The sequence below is a fragment of the Cheilinus undulatus genome, linkage group 15, assembly GCF_018320785.1.
Source record: "Cheilinus undulatus linkage group 15, ASM1832078v1, whole genome shotgun sequence".
In the NCBI taxonomy this organism is placed as follows: Eukaryota; Metazoa; Chordata; class Actinopteri; order Labriformes; family Labridae; genus Cheilinus; species Cheilinus undulatus.
In genome coordinates this window covers 25,643,438-25,663,567 of record NC_054879.1, presented here as the reverse complement: position 1 = coordinate 25,663,567, position 20,130 = coordinate 25,643,438, and the positions used below count along the sequence as shown (strand labels likewise).

The 20,130-nt window shown below is 39.5% G+C and overlaps 1 protein-coding gene across 3 annotated transcripts in view; it reads left to right on the top strand.

Annotated features, from left to right (window-relative positions):
• LOC121522388 (aryl hydrocarbon receptor-like) overlaps positions 1 to 20,130 on the top strand; it is a 62,208-nt gene that overhangs the window by 30,043 nt on the left and 12,035 nt on the right. For all 3 annotated transcript variants that reach the window (XM_041806690.1, XM_041806689.1, XM_041806688.1), the window contains exons 3-8: positions 15,298 to 15,404; positions 17,272 to 17,361; positions 17,668 to 17,782; positions 17,927 to 18,054; positions 18,598 to 18,800; positions 19,053 to 19,162. In XM_041806690.1, coding sequence (XP_041662624.1) covers positions 15,303 to 15,404; positions 17,272 to 17,361; positions 17,668 to 17,782; positions 17,927 to 18,054; positions 18,598 to 18,800; positions 19,053 to 19,162 — 748 coding nt within the window. In that variant the 5' untranslated portion in view covers positions 15,298 to 15,302. The remainder of the gene's footprint in view (positions 1 to 15,297; positions 15,405 to 17,271; positions 17,362 to 17,667; positions 17,783 to 17,926; positions 18,055 to 18,597; positions 18,801 to 19,052; positions 19,163 to 20,130) is intronic.

The following is a 20,130-nucleotide window of genomic DNA, read 5'->3' as shown; positions in this document are numbered from 1 at the left end:
CTTTTGGGGTTTGGAGGGAATGTGGAACTATAAACTCTGATTTTTATCCAGGACATTAAATTAGCTTCAGTGTTGATTGCATTTGAATACATTTCCTGACTTCAAACATTTGAATTGATCCCAATGTATCAACAGCTTCTACATCCAAGTGCTCAGCACAGGAGTTTTCAGCTGATTTATACCCGATTCCTTCCAACTGAGAAATCTGGAGCATGTTCAGTGGTGGCTAGTGCGTGATTCTCCAGTTGGGGGAACCAGAGAGGTTGTTTAGGCAATAAATTCTAAGGGATTTACAATGCAATTTGGGCATTTGGCTACCAAGTGACTGAACTTTAGTCTGTGCATCCACACTATGCTTTAACAATGTCGATACATCTTCAGTGATTACCTGATATCAGAACTCACTTTACGCAAATAACAGACCACACATCATTTCCATGGCTCTCTTCTCATGGCTTGGTATCCCTACATGCTGCGGCAGCGAACTTGTTGGCAACAATCCTCCTAGCTTGTGGCCTCTCACCACAAGCCAAGAGGCTAACAGTGCCTCTTTAACAGCTTTTCTCCCTTCATTTTGTCATTAACATGCTGCTATAAATGGAACTGTGATGTACTGCTTAGTAAATAAACCCTGTAACACTGTAAAGCTAGACTGGCCAGATTCCACGTCTGTCATCAGGCAAATCCACCTTGCAAAGCTACAACTGGAAACAATTGTGCCAAACCGAAAACGGTTCTGACCAGTCAGCATCATTTGAGGAGAACGAGGCGGCCGCTACAGGCAGGGTTAAGTGTGAGTTGATTGCAATGGCTGCCAGCGGTGTAGCAATTAGCTAGGATGTAGCAATTAGTATAGCATTAGTTTAATCAGAACTGCACTTTCTTTCTTTATTATTACCTTTGCCAAGGAGGTTATGTGATCGACACAGGTTGTTTGTTTGTTCGTTTGTTAACAACATAACTCAAAAAGTTGTGGACAGTTTTTTATGAAATTTTCAGGAAATATCAGAAATGGCATAAGGAAGAACTGATTAGATTTTGGAAGTGATCTGGATCACTGTCTGGATTCAGGAATTTTTTTAAGGATTCTTTACTATTGGGAGATAGGGCTAATGGTGGAGGTCTGCGCTGTTACCACTGTACACCAGGAGATGGCAGACATGAGTAACTTCAATCCCAGCAGCATTTGTGGGTGTGTTTCTATTCAAAGTTTTGGAGTTTATAGAGTTTGAAAGACGCACGCCTGGTCGAGGAGACGAGTTGGAGCGTAACAGAGAGTAAGCGAATTGTAGAAAACTCACGATGCTGGGAGGAATAGAGGAATATTCACCCTCTGCCATGACTTCCAGTCATTCAGTGAGACCATGGGTGAGACTGTCAGTGCATCTGTTGGCACCAGCATGGTTCCACCATGACAGTCCACCCATAGCGAAGCCAATGCTTTGCCTCACCATATTTCCACCCCACCGGGGGGGGGGAGTAATCAGCAAATGCTGTGGTGGGGGCCACATGGGGACAGATCCAGGAATTTTTTAAAGGATTCTTCACTATTGGGAGATAGGGCTAATGGTGGAGGTCTGCGCTCTCTGAGTGCTTTTCTAATTTTTATAGAGTAGAACAGCACTGAAAGCTTTTCATGACAGACAGGTTGTTTTCACTCTTCTCCTGACTGGCCTCGGCATTAGTTTGTGATTGTTACAGGAGGTTGTATTGTTAGTTGGTACAATGACTGTTGTTGGAGAAATTAGCTCTGAAAAAGCCACAATGGCAGTTTTATCAGAACTGAGCTGCATTTCTCTATTCACCCTCTGAGACATGAAGGAGTATTGTCGTACATGACAAAAAGTGACACCACTTATAAAAACGCAAATAACTTTTGAACTATAAACCATTGCCTCTTACCTTTTTTTCCTCTTGGAGGTTGCTTTATCCTTTTCAGTGACACTATCCATGCTTTTGCAGCCCTGAAAGAGGCTTTTCTAGTGTTCCTGGAACTTGGCTGACTTTCCAGGTCTTTAAAAATTAAATCCACACCAGTAAATCCAACGCTGTGCATCTTTGAATTCAATTTTTAATCCACTTCCGATTGTTTCTGCTGGTTTGGCTAATGCTAAACGGCATTTTATCCCACAATTCTTTGTGATGGACTGTCACAACCAATGGAAGGCTGTTCCATCATCTCATCATACTTTGTCAAATTGCACAACACTGTGCAGATCCTGGAGGAGACGGCCTGAATAGCTCATTATGGAGAGAAAGAGACACAGAAAGATTGTGATGTGGCCCTCTGTGTCTCTGCAGACAGGAATTCCTTTGAGAAATGGCACCAAAAGTGCCTATGCAAAAAGTGGCATGCATTTTTTTTGTAAACGTGATTATTTTTGAAGACTTTCTGTCACAGAATGATTTGTTTTCTTTTTGGCCCCCAAAAACTGGAGAAAAATGATGTGCAAAAAGTTTTAGCCTCTATTGTTTATTGTGTGTCACAAGTTTTTACAAAAAGTTTTGATTTTTTTAGTTTTGGTTTTTGTTTTTTGTTTTGTTTCTTGTTTTTTTTTTCAACTGAAGTGACATTACTGCAGCACATATTCTTAAAGCCCAGGTTGTCCTGACTTGGCAGAAAACTATAGTTTCTGGTGCGTACAGTAAAGTTTTAAGTATGCAATGAAAACTTATATTTCTTTTCTTCAGCACATGTCCCTTAAGGGGCTCTGTATGAACATTATCTAAAGGAGACGGTGATATACTATTTGGCAAATAAACCCTGGGGGTTTACTGGTTGAACTGAAATGACAACTCAGTTTATGACAACAAGTAGGCCCATGCATGGTGGCCTAATATTTCTATCACTGTACTTTTTTTGTTCTTTACAGTACCAGTATTATATAATGGTATTACAAAATTAAATAGCACATTTGATTGCATATTCAAGTGTCACAACCACAGAATTTTCACAACTACAGAATTTTATTCTGAAGAACTTTCTGAAAATGGTGTGTTTATCATTACGAGTAAAGGATCATTTAACTCCTTGAACAGTTATAGATGGATGAGTGCAGAGAATATTAAATGCAGTCAGTATTGCTCCTGTATTCTCAGCCCAGATTTAGACATGGTGTCGCACATGAAGTCCATATTTCTTCCTTAACCTGCTGCGACGTGATTCCCTCCTTCTGCGAGCGTTGGCTGTTTGCCCAGTCACCGATATGAATCTGTTCAGCATGGCACGCTTAACACACAAACCTGAATTTAGCTTTGATTTTTTTTTCATCCTGTCACTGTGCCCGCTCCTTATTCAGTGACTTTTTAACAGATAAAAAAGATTCCAGGTAACCAAAAATAGCTCCTATTGAAGATTAAAAAAAAGATTAAGTTCAGTACCTGCATCGCCATCAGCCCCACCAACACAGGCGTCCTATCCTGAATGGTATATAATCACTGTTTGTTTTGATCATCAAGGTTTGCATAAGGGCTTTTGTGCTGCAGCAAACAAACAAACCCTGTTAGACCTATAGTGCTGCCTCCAGGCTGTTTGGCACTCTGAACAAGATGTAATAACAAACACAGAGGAGATAAAACAACTGCATCTGCTGGATGTGATATATTTAATCATATTTAAGGGGAAGTGTACAAATAAATGGGATTTTACTGTGGTAATTTTGACATGCAGCATTCAAAGATATCTGTCAAAATGTGTAAATTTTAAAAGATTTTCATTAAAGTCAAAGTGAGAGCAAAACAACAATAAATGTGCTTATATAAAGGTTACATGGCCCTGCTCTGTGGCATACAGTCACTAGAAAAAGTATGTGAACCCTTTGACATTTCTTGGATTTCTGCGTAAATTGGTCATCAAATGTGTTCCGATCTTCATCTAATTCACAACAATAGACAAACACAGTCTGCTTAAACTAATACTGCACAAAAAATGATATTTTTTATGTTTTTATTGAACAAAACATGTAAACATTCACAGTGCAGGGTGGAAAAAGTATGTGAACCCCTAGGCTAATGACTTCTCCAAGAGCTATTTGGAGCCAGGAGTCAGCCAACCTGGAGTCCAATCAATGTGATGAGATTGTTATGTGTTGGTTAAAGTTGTCCTGCCCTATAAAAACACACACCAGTTTTGAATTTGCTGATGTGAACCATGCCTGGCACAAAAGAGCTCTCAGAAGACCTACGATCAAGAATTGTTGACTTGCATGAAGCTGGAAAGGGTTACAAAAGTATCTCTAAAAGCCTTGATGTTTGTGTGTCCACGGTAAGACAGACTGTCTACAAATGGAGAAGGTTCAGCACTGTTGCTACTCTCCCTAGACGTGGTTGTCCTGTAAAGATGACTGCAAGAGCACAGCGCAGAATGCTCAATGAGGTGAAGACTCCTAGAGTGTCAGCTAAAAACTTACAGAAATCTCTGGCACATGCTAACATTTTTGTTGACAAATCTACAAAAAGTAAAATATTAAACAAGAATGGAGTTCATGGGAGGACACCACGGAGGAAGCCACTGCTGTCCAAAGAACACATTGCTGCACATTTGAAGTTTACAAAAGAGCACCTGGATGTTCCACAGCACTACTGGCAAAATATTCTGTCGATGAGATGAAACCAAAATTGAGTTGTTTGGCAGGAACACACAACGCTATGTGTGGAGGAAAAAAAGGCACAGCACACCAACATCAAAACCTCATCCCAACAGTAAAATATGGTGGAGGGGCCATCATGGTTTGGGGCTGCTTTGCTGCCTCAGGGCCTGGACGGATTGTTGTCATTGACGGAAAAATGAATTCCCAATTTTATCAATACGTTTTACAGGAAAACTTAAGACCAAATGTCCGCCAACTGAAGCTCAACAGAGGATGGGTGATGCAACAGGACAACGACCCAAAGCATAGAAGTAAATCAACAACAGAATGGCTTCAACAGAAGAAAATATGCCTTCTGGAGTGGCCCAGTCAGAGTCCTGACCTCAACTCAATTGAGATGCTGTGGCATGACCTCAAGAGAGCAATTCACACCAGACATCCAAATAATATTGCTGAACTGAAACAGTTTTGTAAAGACGAATGGTCCAAAATTCCTCACCAGTTAACGTGGCCACAAATTAAAGTGAAACTCTGGACCGTTATGTCCAGGCACTGAGGAAAATATTTAGGAAATGTAGTGCAAACAGTGTGCTCTGATCAACACTCATTAGTCTAAGCTGATCTGATGTTACTATTGATTATTGATGTCAATTTTGTGCTCAGAATTGTTACCATGATCACTGGTCATTTTTGTAGTTTACATCTCACACATCAGGTAATTCTATTCAGTCTGAGTTCACTCATGCCCTCTAGTAGTTTAGTTACACATATCACATACAGGCTAGCATAATAACAAGAATGTTCATGTTACAGGTGGATGCATAAGCCAATCAAAGGTAAAACAGCAAGTTTATCTCTCTACCGCTTGCTTCTCTATTCGAAGAATCAGTTTCTGCAGAGACAATGTCACAAGGAAAGTATCAAAAAGTAAGTTTAAAACTAAATATCATGCTTTGATATGTGGCCTCTTTTCACTTCGGCTGAGTAGTTATACATGAGTTCAACTCTCGACAGCCTACATACCACTTTATTTCCAGTTTCTACTTCAAAAAGATGTCATACCGCGCTACCCTTACTACACGCTAATGGCTAAGCTTCTCATGTTTATTTCCGGTGAAGTGCCGGGGTAAAGCTCTGGCAGGAAGGCAGCGACCATTTACTGAAGCTATAGCGGCCTCTAGTGGCAGGAGTCTTCATTAAGGTTCAAAAGAGTATTATAGGCCAGAATTTTAAGCCCATGTTTATAAAAGAACAATAGGTGATTAGTTTAACCAACTTAGAAATCTTGTGCCTTAAAATTTTTGTTTTTATTTATTTAATTTTTTTAAAGATTTAATTTTTGGGCTTTTTAATGCCTTCATTGATTGCGGAGGACAGTGGACAGAAACAGAAACAGGGACAAGAGAGCTGGGGAGAGACATGCATAAAAGTGCGACAGGCCGAACCCAGGCCGATCGCGTACATGGGGCATGCCTGAAATCACTACGCCACCTGCGCCCCACGCCAGCTAATTTGATAACCAAACTGAACTGTATAACCACACGCATCCTTATTTAAAACCAAAAACATTTCAATAAGAAAATGTTAGTGAGTGCAGATCTATCAACAGTAACCAGTCAAGAAAAACGTCTTGTTTTAAATTAAATATTATGTCCACTGTAGTTGTTATGAATCTGATGGATTTGCTGTCAGAAATGGAGACATACAGTCTGAGGGATGTGGTCAAACACAGACAGGAAGTAAAGTGGAGGGACATGCTAGCTGTGTTATCTCCTGATACAATCAGTACTCACTCATGTTTGGTTAAAGACAACAGCTCATACATGTTAGGGCTTCATGTCATCACTTTATTGCATTTGATAAGTTTGTGCATGGCTTTTCATGGACACCGTGACAAGACATGCACTGTCACAACTCTAAAAGTTAAGAATTTCTCCCTCTTTTAAAGCTCTGGGAAATATCTGAGGTAATATTAGTGCTCAACTAAAAATAATAAATAGAATTGGTCATTTTTAGAATAAATGTAGACATTTCAGGGCAGAAATTATTCCTATTAAACTTTGAATTGCCTATTGGTCAAAAAGTTCAGAAAATCACTACATTCATCATGATTTAATAATGGCTATTACTTTGAAGGAATGAGGATAGTATATGGATGTTTAATTCATTTTGTAACAGATTAGTTCCTGAATATTTATAACAGGCTTTGATTTAACCATACATTCCATCCTATTCTGCTCTCTCACTCTTCTCCTTGACATGCTGGTATGACACCCTTGTCTGATCATAAAAGAAAACTTCAACTTTGTTTCCTTCCCCTTAAGCCATGGAAGTAAACGGGGACATTAATCAACAGGCTGATGGGAGGTTGAACCAGTGCACTGAGTGACCCAGCTCATTTGCTGTTATATTTGTGGCGAGCTCAGCCCCTTTCCTGCACATCTGCGTGAGAACACATATCTCTATACAGGATCTACTGGAACTAAATGTTTTCAAATCAAGATAATATTCCCTTATGCATTGCTGGCATGCTTTTTTCTCTCCCTCGATCTGGCAGACGCCCAGCTCATGACAGCATTTCCTTTTTCTCTCCTCATTTCTTATGTCTCAGAGCACATACTTCAAGTGTGGAGTACTGTGGGTTATGTCGGTTCAACTCAAAGTTTTCAAGTCTTTTTATTCAAACTTTTGCTTACTTTCGATTTTTAGTTTTTATCCTCCAAAAATGTGACTTAACCTAGTTTATCTCTTTGCTTCTTGTTTCCCAGAATTGTCTCACTAGATTGCACGCAGAAAAAAACACCTTCCAATCATTGTTCTTTGAATTTCACTTAATTACTTCATGGTGAAAAGACGCCAAATCCTTTAAATGCTACCTCATTCTCTGAATGACGGATGTTTGCCCGGAGTGAATCTTGCCTGAAAAGCACGCTCTGCATTTCACCAATCCGATAATAGCCTGTTTTCTGAAGAAGGAAGCTTCATTTTGATGTTCAAAAGTGGCCTCTCTTGGTGTCACATTTCACTTTGGCCTTAAAAAAAGGGTTGGAGGGACCTTCAGGGGCAAATGTTTGCTGTCACACGTTATCTGGGCTGTCGTAACAAGCAGAAAAGAGCCAAATGTTTTGTTTCCAATCTTCATTCTGTCTTTTTGCTTTGTAGTGATCGGCCTTTAAAAGGAAAAGCTGCTCGAGAGGTTCATGGGTGTTGCTGGATTAAATCTTTTCATGTACCGCAGACGGCAATACTTCAGCCTTAGTCATGCCTTCAGACCAAAACAATCAGTGTGTGCGCCACAGCAGCAGCAGCAGCGACTCCTGGTGGTGGAGTGAAAATGTATTTTACATCTTATATGAAGTTCAGGAGTGAAGAGATGAAAACATGAGCAAATGTTGTGCATAAATCCCTTTCTGACTTATCAAAACCACTCATCTAGCACCGTCTGGATCTGCAGCCTGAAGTAGTAAAACCCTGTCACTGGTGATAAAGAACATTAACACAAGCTCAGCCGTGAGTCACCGTCTGTAACATCCTTAATAGCATTTATTTATGACCACTGAGGCCACACAGACATCCAGAAAGTGTGAACTGTTGTCAATATGAGGTTTTTGGGTTATAAACTTTATGAACTGCAGTCCTTGTAGCTTTTTAGACTAAATCAGCAGCAGAGTGAGCAACATTTGCTCTCCTTTTTCTCTTGTATACATTTAATTTTTGGTTGTTACTAATATTGCATTGATGATTGATTGATTGATTATTTTTAGTATTTTGTCATGAATAAACCACAGCTTAGTTCAAAGAGGCTTCCAAGAGACATAATTATTATTACAAAGACACCAGGAACCAAAACTAGAGGCTTTACAGTACTGCTGTGATGTTTCTTTCAGGCTATAGCAACATCTTTCCCTCCTGTCATCATCAGAGCTTTGAAATATTTTCAAGTTGTTTTTCTTAAAATTTTCATGATCTACCGACCAATCAGGCAGCTCTGTTCATTGAAATAGTGGGAGAGAGCAAGCATTTATGTAAGCATGTCAAAAGTCCAGTTAGCAACATTAACACCAGCATAAGTAAGTATAGTACTACTATGTAAGCTATGTAGCTACAATATCTGCATATCTAAGTTAGCATCAACTATGTTTGCTAAAAGTAATGTTGCAGCAGCTGACCAAGCTATAGGTAATGGAACTATGTAGCTAATGTAACTAAAGCTAAGCTCACAGAGCAGCTATGAAAGCTATGGAGCTACATTATCTGCATTGCTTAGTTAGCACCAGCTATGTTTGCTAAAGCAAGTCTAGCGATAGGTAACAGAGCTATGTTGCTAAGCTCACAAAGCAGCTATGTAAGCTACATAGCTATGTTATCTGCTGTTCTAAGTTAGCATCAGCTATGTTAGCTAAAGCTAACATTGCTAAAGCTAGTCTAGCAGTAGGTAACAGAGCTATGTAGCTTAGCTCACAGAGCAGCTATGAAAGCTACATAGCTACATTTTCTGCATTACTAAGTTAGCATCAGCTATGTGTGCTGAAGCTAACATTTCCAAAGCTAGTCTAGCAATAGGTAACAGATCTATGTGGCTAACAATGCCAGAGCTAAGCTCACTAAGTGGCAATGTAAGCTACATAGCTATGTTATCTGCAGTGCTAAATTAGCATCAGCTATGTTTGCTAAACCTGACATTGCTGAACATTTTTTTTCAAAGCTTAAATTGATAGTATATATATATATATATATATATATATATATATATATATATATATATATATATATCCACAATGCACATGTTGTATTGTGACTTTTGTCAACATTGAAGCAAAAACGTTAAGCCTATTAATACAAAGCGCCACATTTAAGTTTCTCCATGGTTAAAATGATTGTCATACTCTTTAAGGGGAAAGCTGAAGTTTATATGGCTGAGAATTTAATATTTAACAGAAGTAGTGCGTACAGTGAGCATCTGATGCAGCATGGTATCTGATGTCAGAAACTAAAGGCACCTAGCAGGCCTACGAGCCTAATGTTAAAGAGGGGAAACAGAGGAAAGATTGTTAAGTTGATAAGTTAATGCCCAACCATTAAGAGCTGTGAGAGTGAGAAGAAGAATCATAGATTCTGTTCCAGGAAGCTGGTACAGACACTAATGCAATGATGTAATCTCTTCTCCCAGTTCTAGTCAGAACACGTGCTGCAGCATTCTGGAGCAGCTGAAGAGTCTTTAGAGATTGTATGTTTGATGTTAGAGGGAATCTGTGTTTTCCTTCCTCCTTTAGCCCAAGGATCTCTTTCCAAGCTTCAGTCAGGTTGTTCTCCAAGTATCATTAAACATTTTTCCTCTGTAAGAGAACACGAGCGCGTCTTCAGCGGCATAAACTGTTAGAGATGAGGAGGGTGGAGGAGAATACGAGTCCACCATGGGGGAAGAAAGGCTAAAGGAAAACAAACAGACGTTCCTCTTACTCACGCAAACTTTGAAGATAGATAAAAAAATACTCCATGAGCGATGAGGTGGATTATTCGATTTTGTCTGACACTGGCATGGTCTGTGTTTGACTGTGCATGTTTGGCTGAAGCTCTAGGATGAGATTATGTTTGCATGTCTCTTTATTATTTCTATTTAATGCTGATTTCTGATCATGCTGCTCCTATTCTGTGCCTGTAATGGTTGTATGCATGGATGGTGTCAAGCTTTGGGTGGTGTTGACGTGTAGCTGTCAGGCTGTGCAGCTCTGTATGTCTATGTAAACACTGTCTGAGGGGCTGGGGAGTGTCTGTGTCTGTGTTTGGGTGGGAGTGTTCGGGGCCCCTTCCCTACTTAAAGAAGTTGCGTGACAGGACTGGATGGACGGGTTGGGAGAGGCCACATCCTGGGATTTTCCTGTAGTGGTCGTCCAGATAAGGAACAGCCAATGGCTGCACTTGGCTGTTAGTTTAAAAAAAGGAAAACCCTGGGGACAGAAGCAGAATTGCAGAGCATGGTTGTGTTTTCATTCTTTGTTATTGTGTCTGTATGTACATGCAGGCAGCCAAAGCTGGTCCCCTTAAGCTTTGAGAAAAGTCGTCCTCTGGAGGGAAACCAACAATGAATACGCAATTTAAAACAGATCACTACCTAAAATATGACCCATCAACAGTGGAGCCACGTGTTAAGGCACGCAGAACCATCAGACATGCATGATTGGAATATTGCAAGGAGACCATGGGATTAGGGCTAATAAAGAAACACAAAACCATTGCAAAATAAATGCATAACAAACAAAAAGAGGAGAAAAGGACTACATGACTTCAAGAGGATGCAGAACTACAAATTATACTGAACAAGTGCAAAGAGGCATATGAGGTCCTGTGTCTGAAATAGCATTATGCAATTAATACTGTCAGTTTTGAAAAAGGAAATATCATTCAGAAATCATGAAAACAATGCAAAGGAATCCTGACACACACCTGGCACAGGCAGCAGCTGTAGACCTGGAACCTTTACCCTCAGAAAGATGAGTCAGATCAGTTTCTTTTTCACCTTCGTTGTTGACAAAGCTAGAATCAGATGTCTTGCCCTTTCTTGATTGAGTGAGGGGCTGATGATGCACTGACAAAAGCAGCAATGTTACAAAAGTTGAACTGTTTACAACAGAGAGTGCAGCAGCAGAAACTAGCTGATGTCGAAGGCGTTTTTGCAGGATGCCTGGACTACTTTGTTAAAGGATTAAAAGTGTGTTGCCAGTGTAACAGAAGGTGATTGTTTATAAAGGCCTTGAAGCTACAATATGTAGAGTTTTTGCTTTGAAATTTACATATTAATTAAAAACAGACTACTCCTGTGTTACGTATGTATTCAGCTGAGTTCTTATATTACCTCTAATATTTCAAATAAAACAAGAGGAATTCCTCTTTGGGGCAGTGCATCTTTATGGGATGCACTACAGCGCAGGGGTTAGCAATAGCAGGAATGTTCCTGGTTTGCATGTGCTGCCCCTGCATGTTCTCTCCAGGTACTATGGTTTCCTCCCACAACCCAAGACATGCTCGCTAAGGTTAGTTGGTGACTCTAAATTGGGCGTAGCCCTGTGATTGACTGCTTACCGCCCATGGTTTTCCCTTAATGACACCTGGGATAGGCTCCAGCACCGCTGCAACTCCATACAGGATAAAGGATCTAGAAAATTGATGTACTGTATGCCCTTCCCAAACACTGGCCATGACCTGTGTCCCAGATAGATATGAAATAAATTATATCCCATGCAATGGATAAATAAGACAGTCTATCTAGTGTCAGGTTACAAAAAGGACCACGGAGACTTTGTATGCTTTTTGTTTTTGTTGTTGTTTTTTGTAAAAAAAAAACAAAACAAAACAAAACAAACAGTTCTACACAGATCAAAGAGTACAGAAAAGAACTCATGAGTCTCAGCAGAGCATTGAGACAGAAGGGGGAATCACCTTGTGGCTCCTTAACACCTCTGTGCTGTTTCAGATCTTTAAACAGCAATATGGAGGGGACTAAAGAGAAACACCACTGTTATCAGGAGATGCAGAGCAACATAGAAGAGATTTAAAAAGACAGCCACAATACAAAAAATGAGCAAACAAAGCCAAAGAGATCCTTAAACACCTGCAGATGATGCAACTTTTTCCATTTCTCTGTTACAGGTGTTAAGGGACCTTTTTTCTTGTCTTCAAAAGTGAACTTTTTTTTTCACAATGGGCCCGTGCAAGAGTTAGACATAAGGAATGCCTGACAGTGTAGATCTAACAAAGTCATACAGCATGCTCAAGAAGTGAAAAATACATCTTCGCATGTGTCTCTGAATGTACATATTTCAGTTACTAGTGTGTTGCACAAGTCAAACTTAGATTTGTGTAGCTTTGCATCATATTTGTGTGATTCTTACAGCATTAAGATGTGAAACCATAAAAAAACATCCTTATTCCCATGATAAAGTCTCTTAAACAATCCTAACATAATATGATGTTCTGAGAACACCATAGAACAACAATGGATGTTGAAATAGCTTCAGCAGTGATATAACACTGCCAAGAGATGCTATAGTAAAGCCAAGACAAACACTGGATCTGAATAGTTTTACCATTTGGTGGTGCCAAACACTGCCTGAGTGGTATTAATAACGTCAGCTTTCACTGGAGGTGTGTTGGTACCTCACACATCGCTGTAGTCTCAAAACAAAAGACACATTGTGGATCTTTCTTAATCCCATACCTGGTCTAAACTGGCATTATTGTCTGGGTGGATGGTTTCTGATGCCAAGCAGCTTAATGAATGTTTGTGTTGTCATATTGGTTCAAGTTCTTAAGTCACAGGATTTAAGAAAAAATGTAATAAAGGTGAGGAGTGTCACATGACACATTTGTTTTCAGTCACATTTGTTGAAGTGTTCCTGGAGTGCTATAACTGTGGTCAAACTGTGTTTTGTTTTGTTTTCTGTCTGCCCTGGATTAGTCGGGCTAAGTCCCATTAATGCTCCCTTTACAAACAAAAATAGATCCTGCTGCTCTGGTCTGAAATGTTGGCTACATTGCTTAACGCTGCCCCTTAAGATTACTGGCAGTTTTAAAACATTTAGTATGCATCCATAGACTTTGGTGAACCTACAGAAACACAGACGAAATGAATGGAAAGCTCTGTCCATGTACGTTTTTGAACAAAGAGTACATGAGCCTTGAGAAGTGTATGTGTGAGCTGCTGTGCTTCTGTTTACTTAACTAATTACCTCTGCCAAGAAGGTTATGTGATTGGGTCCGTTTGTTAGTTAGACTGTTAGCAACATAACTCAAAAAGTCATGGATGGATTTTCAGGACATTTCCAGGAAATGTCAGAAATGGCATAAGGAAGAACTGATTCGATTTTAGGAGTGATCCGGATCACCGTCTGGATCCAGGAATTTTTTGAAGGATTCTGTGCTATTGGGAGATAGGTTGGTGCTGTTACCACTTTACACCAGGAGATGGCAGACATGAGTAACTTATTCAAAGTTTTGGCATTTACAGAGTTTGAAAGACACATGCCTGGTTGAGGAGACGAGTCGGAGCGTAACACAGAGAAAGACAGCGAATTGTAGCAAGAATACTCACAATGCTGGGAGGAATAGAGGAATATTCACCATCTGCCATGACTTTCAGTCGTCCGGTGAGACCATGGGTGCTTCTGCCATGACAGTCCACACGTAGCAAAGCCAATACTTTGCCTCACCGTGTCTCCACCCCACCGGGGAGGGAGTAATCAGCGAATTAGATTTTGGGAGTCATCCGGATCACCGTCTGGATCCAGGAATGGTTTTAAAGGATTCTTCACTATTGGGAGATAGGGCTAATGGCGGAGGTCTGCGCTCTCTGAGTGCTTTGTTAGATGTACAGATGGCATTGGCGATTGGTGGATTGGCCTTCTGCTTCAGTATGATGGAGGTCTTCCCCACGGGGAATGTGCACTGGTGCCATTGAAGAGCAGTCCAAACCCCAACTCTTTGTACTCCCAACAGACCATGCCACACTTGTTTGTTAGCTGTTAGCTTTCTTTTAGGGGCTGTGGAAGTAAACAGTAAGTTTATTTAATATTGTTTAACTAACAAAGACCACTCGAGATATCAGATATAATAGATTCAGAATGTTTAGAATATTTTGTTTAAAACTATGGCTGGCTTGATGGCACTGACCTCTCTATTTCAGTGTATTGTGATAAATTGAACTTAAAACAAACAAACAAACAAAAAAAACTTGGTCCCTTAACCCTGATGGTGTATATTACAGTCAAATATTGCAGCATCCAGAAATAATTTTAAAAAATGATATGCATATTTATTTCATGACACTAATTTATAATATCAAATATTGTTTTTTTTTTTGTTTTTTTTTTTAACAAATTTAAACCCTCTAAAAGCCAGTTTAAGTGCAGAAAAAGATTTTGTAATGGAAGAAAACAAACATTCCTTATGTACTTCATACAAATTGGATTTCATGAAAGAAGATTACCACAGACTTGAATATGATAATGAGCAACACCTTTTATTTTTATGCATTTTCTTTTTATTATTTTAAAAAATTAATACATTTACACAACATTTCATTTAAAGAAAAGCAGGAATGCAATCCCCCCCCCCCCCATATTAGATATGGGCTAATAGCTGATATTTCACTAGGAAAAGGAAAAACTGCATATTAGAAGCTATGACTGTAGAATGAAAGCATGATATCATGAAATGCATGTTTCTTTCTTTACTGTGATGGCTGGAGGATCAAAATCATAGTTTTAACGGGTTTCATTGGGGCATTTTTGGTCACAAACCCAATGAGTGTATACAAAAGTCAACAGAGCTTATCATTTACTCATTGCAGGTTATGATATTGAAATTCTCTAAAAGAAAAAGAAAACAAGAAAAATGGATCCTCTAAAGTGCATGTTGTTAGCATTTACACAGTCAAAAATCAAAGAAAAAAAAAGTTCGTGGCTTATACATCCTCTATGGGTTTAAACAGTAACTTTATTTTCAATCAGCATGTCCTGGAGAGCCTATCCATGTAAGGTTTGCATATGTGGATTCTTCTCAGGTACTCTGGCTTCCTGTGATGATGGAAAAAAACACATGCATCATGTCTTTGTATAAAGCAATATCAAATAAGTCAACTTAACTATCCATCAGATGAACAATAACATTATTACCTGTACTGATTCATTTTTTTTTTGTCTTTTCTGTGCAGCCACCATGAAGAACTACAAAAGCAGTCAGATGTTTTCTGGAGTAAATGGGCAGAACAGGAACAACATCGATACCGCTGGCTTCTCTGAGGGTGACCTACTCCTCCAGGTAAAGACACGGGGCTAGTTTCAACTCTGATATCATGGATGAATTTCATGTGACAGGAAAACGGTTAAAAGTGACCTTCCTTCCATGAGAGGACATGGATTGATGCAACAGAAAGATAAAAGATTTCTCTGGCTTTGAAATATTTCAGATAATATAAGAAGTCAACTAAAAATGAAAAAGTTGTGGTGTTGTGTCGGGATAATCCAGCTCTATCTACTCAGGAGGAAATTATGACAGGTGAGCATGCTCGTCTCACTGCATCTTGCCAAAACTCAGCCATGCTTTGTGGCGCTACACAAAACCTGTGTGGGTCCCTGCACCGTGTTTATCAAGCGTCATCTGTCAGGGACATTTTCACACTTTGTCTTTCATAATAATCACTACAGGTGCTGATTGTTTAATACAAAGAGTCTTTGAAAGCAGCAGCTGGTGGTTTAATGTCAGATTATAAACGGGCAGTAGGATTTATGATCCTCTGCAAAGCATGGCTCAGACAGAGACGGAGATAGTGACGCAAGAAAAACAACAATGCATTACCACAGCAAGAGAGTGGATTCTATTGTTAAGGATAGCTAAAGGACAATTAAAACTTTTTACAGTATAGACTGTTTAAAGAACTGGGAAAAGTCTGTGGAACATTGTGTTGGTTGCTAAAGCTGTCTTTGGTGCCAATCTGTGGCTGTAGCCAAACTGTAAATGCTGCTTGAAACTAACTTTGGGTCATCAGACAGGAAGGTAGGCCTACAACTCGTTCCAACATCTTTTTTCTATCAGTTTTTCTATCCGTTTTGCCAAATAAAATTTATTTCCATCATGTTTTTGCCACTTTGTATCTCTCTTTATTCCACTTTTGACCAATTTCTTACATTTTTTGCTGGTTTTGACCCATTGTCACAAAAGTATATCTGCTGTGACAGATTAGAACAAATGTGCAAAGTTTGAAAAAATCCCTCAAAGATTCTTGAGATATTGCTTTCCCAAGCCAGGGATGCACATCAGCCTTATCACCCTAATCACTGACCTCCAAAGTCGAGTCAGTTAATCCTTGAGTCGTAGTGGACACTTTTGCATAATTGAAGAAAATCCTTCACAGCATTCTTGACATATTGCATTCACAAGCCTTTTGACCTGTGACCTTAAGAATGTAACCACCAATCTTGAGCTGAACAAACAGTTGTTCAAAGTCTGAAGAAAATCCTTCTAAGTGATCTCAAGATATCATGTTTACAATAAATGGCTTGGAAAGTAAGGGATGAACATAAGGCCCAATGACCTTTTGACCATTGTATGACCTCCAAAATCTAATCAATTCATCCTTGGGTCAGGGTGAACATTTGTGCAACGTTTGATGAAAGTCTGTCCAAGTATTACTGAAATATTGGATTCTACAAATTGACATGGAGTCTGTATTTGATCTCTAGTGCTTCTGCAGACAGCCTCAAGTGGACACTTCAGGAACTGCACCCATTGTGGTGCAAGAGTTTCGCACTTGTATCACATTGGCTTCATTAATTATTCAACACCATAGGCTGTCGCTTGGCATAACAAAGTACTGTCATATGCTGGTCAAACTACACTATCTTTTGAGAAATGAGATTATCCACTAATATTACCAGTTTCTAAACTGGCATTGTTTATGCATCTAAAAGTACAGCGTAAATAGAGTTGGCCATTTTGATACTTTAAGATGTTATATGATACTGTATTTGAATACTTAGGCAAGGGTTTCTGTTTTGTCTATGAAAAGTGTCTTTGACAGCTGCCTGATTTTCTCTCGATTTGTCAGGCAATAAACTTGTTAAATGTTCTCTTAAGCTGCTTTAAGAAAGCCTCAATAATTCCCATTGTCTGCGTGTTTTCTCTGCAGGCTCTAAATGGATTTGTTCTGGTGGCCACATCTGATGGATCCATCTTTTATACCTCTCCTACAATCAAGGACTACCTGGGTTTTCATCAGGTGAGTGACTTTTCTTCACTCTATGAGCTGCTATGAGGAATGGTAACTTTTGTTAGCTGACCCTACAGACAAAGTTGTACGTCTGAATTCTTTGCTGATCCCTTCCTGTGTAGTCTTGTTATGTTTAGAACTTTCAAACTCGTCAAATTTGCTAGTATTGATCATTTCAACACCTTTTTTTGTCTGCTCCTTTAGTCATAAAATGTATTCAGTTCCTTCTCCTGCACTGCTAATACTAGATTTCCTTTGGGCCAATGTTAGCATGACTGTTACCACTGATTTCTGTTGTTGTCTCTTCTCCGACAGTCTGACGTAGTTCACCAGAGTGTGTTTGAGCTCATCCACACTGATGACCGGGCCTTATTCAGACAGCAGCTCCACTTCGCACTCAATCCCCCAACTGCTGGCACCGATGGAGACAGTAAGACTTTTTAAGAACTATAAGGCATTTTTTGATCAGGTATTGTCATGAACTCAATAAGCCACAAGGTTTAAATGTTATATCAGTGGTTAATAATTTAGGTTGATGCTTAGACATGTAATGGTTTGTCTGTCATGTTTTCAGCATTGCAGAGTTGTGCTAACTCTGTGATATACAGTCCCGAGCACCTTCCTCCAGAAAACTCATCCTTCCTGGAGAGGAGCTTCGTGTGTCGCTTCCGCTGCCTCCTGGACAACTCCTCTGGCTTTCTGGTAAGGACAAGATTACATTTTTCCCACATTTCACCAAAACTGGGTGTGATAATTTTTTCTGCCTCTTACACAAGGACAGCTGGGATTGGCTCAAGCCCCCCTGCAAACACTAATCAGGCAAACTGTATTACTGGCATGCTGCTGTCGTTGTGTGCTGTGGACGGCTATTGAAGCATGTCATTAAACGTGATGGTCTGGTACCAGTGTGTTTTACAGTTTCTTCAAAATCCATTGTGAAACTTTAAAGTGCAGGCACAATGGATATCACAAAAATTCCCATAGAAATGAACGGACTTGGATCCTTAACAATATCTATCCTAAAGCATGGTGCAGCAGTGTTAACTAGTGTACTTCAAAGCTGTCTCCTAGCTCTAAGTCCTGGTTTCAGACCACACTAGTGTAGCAGTGCAACACATGTTTAAATAATCAATCTAAATCTCAATTTCATTTAAAATAAAAACACAGTCATCAGGTTAGATTTATGGGGAAATCAAGTAACTCTAGGCACAGGTTACTAATGTCACATATTTTTGCCCCAACCAGACTCTGAAGTTTCAGGGTCGGCTGAGGTACCTCCATGGTCAGAGGAACGTACAGGAAAACGGGACGTGCGGCAAACCTCAGCTTGCTCTTTTCGCCATTGCCATGCCGGTCCAGACTCCGTCCATCGTGGAGATCAGGGCTAAAATGCTCCTCTTTCAGAGCAAACACAAGCTGGACTTCACACCCATGGGAATTGATAGCAGGTGCAGAATTTTTCCCATTTAATTGAGATTTTTGGCCTGTGAAGTTTATTATTTTTTCCTGGCATGGATTCTTTTAAATAAAATTGTGCAACAGGAAAAAAGTCCAGATGGTCCATCTCATCACTGTCCTTGTATGTTTTTCCACTTCTTGTTAAAATCAATGAAACTGCCTTCAACTCTTACTTGTTAAGTGAAGTTTATTCCAGTGGAATTTAACTTTCGAAAATGTAACTTTCTTTTCTCTGTCTCCAGGGGGAAGGTTATTCTGGGCTATTCAGAGACTGAACTGTGTATGAAAGGCTCCGGCTACCAGTTTATCCATGCTGCTGATATGATGTACTGTGCAGACAACCACATGCGTAGTAAGTTGAAAACGCCAACACTCATTTCTATTATTCTTCGTTACAACATGTACTTTATTTTAAGAGTATAAGCAGGGCCTGAGTTATTTGTAATCTTTTACTAACCTGACCTGCCAGATAGACTGTTTCATGTATCTACTTCATGGATAGACAGTGCTTAATAAATTTATTAGACCACCTGTCATATTTGTCTCAGAGACCATCCGACATAATGAAGTACTCTCTCATTTTCAGTGAGCTCTCCACGTTTTACCATTTTTAACAGGAACGAGGAATTTCAAACTGAATTCACCTTTTTATACCCAAATTTGAGCCGGCTCACTTGGCTTCTCTGAGAGGTCAGAAATTAATCAAGTATAACATTCAACCATGAAAAACTAATTTTGCTGTTCAGGAATGCAAGTAAATAACTATAATTTGACATATTAATCAAGAAATAATAATGTGCTTCACTATTTTTTCTATTTTTTTTGTAAATCAGTAAATTTGAAAATTCATGGATAACAATAATAATTATATTTTAGCATTATAAGTATCATTTGGGTTAAAGAGCTTCTACGTATTGGTGTATTAACCATTCCATAAAAAAATGATTTTGGTAATTACCAATGCTGTTAATTTAGGGCAGCTGTGGCATAAACCTTACTTTGGGTAGTGGTCTAATAAATTTGTTAAGCACTGTATATTTCAAATTCATCTGGGAAAGCTCCCAAAGAAAATGTTTGGGGAGGGCAGGACTTTCCAGAAAATTCTCTGAAGGTGATTTAAGGAACATTCCATCTTTCACATTCATGATGGGCCAATCAGAGCAAAAGACAAAATAAAGCTGTGCTCACGCACCTCTCCTCAGCAGAGCAGACAGGCTACCGCTCGCTGCCGTAGTTGTGAATGGTGGAGCACAACCGTGAATAAAATGATGCCAAGGCCAGTCAGGAGAAATGCAAAAACATTTTCTCAGCCAAGACAAG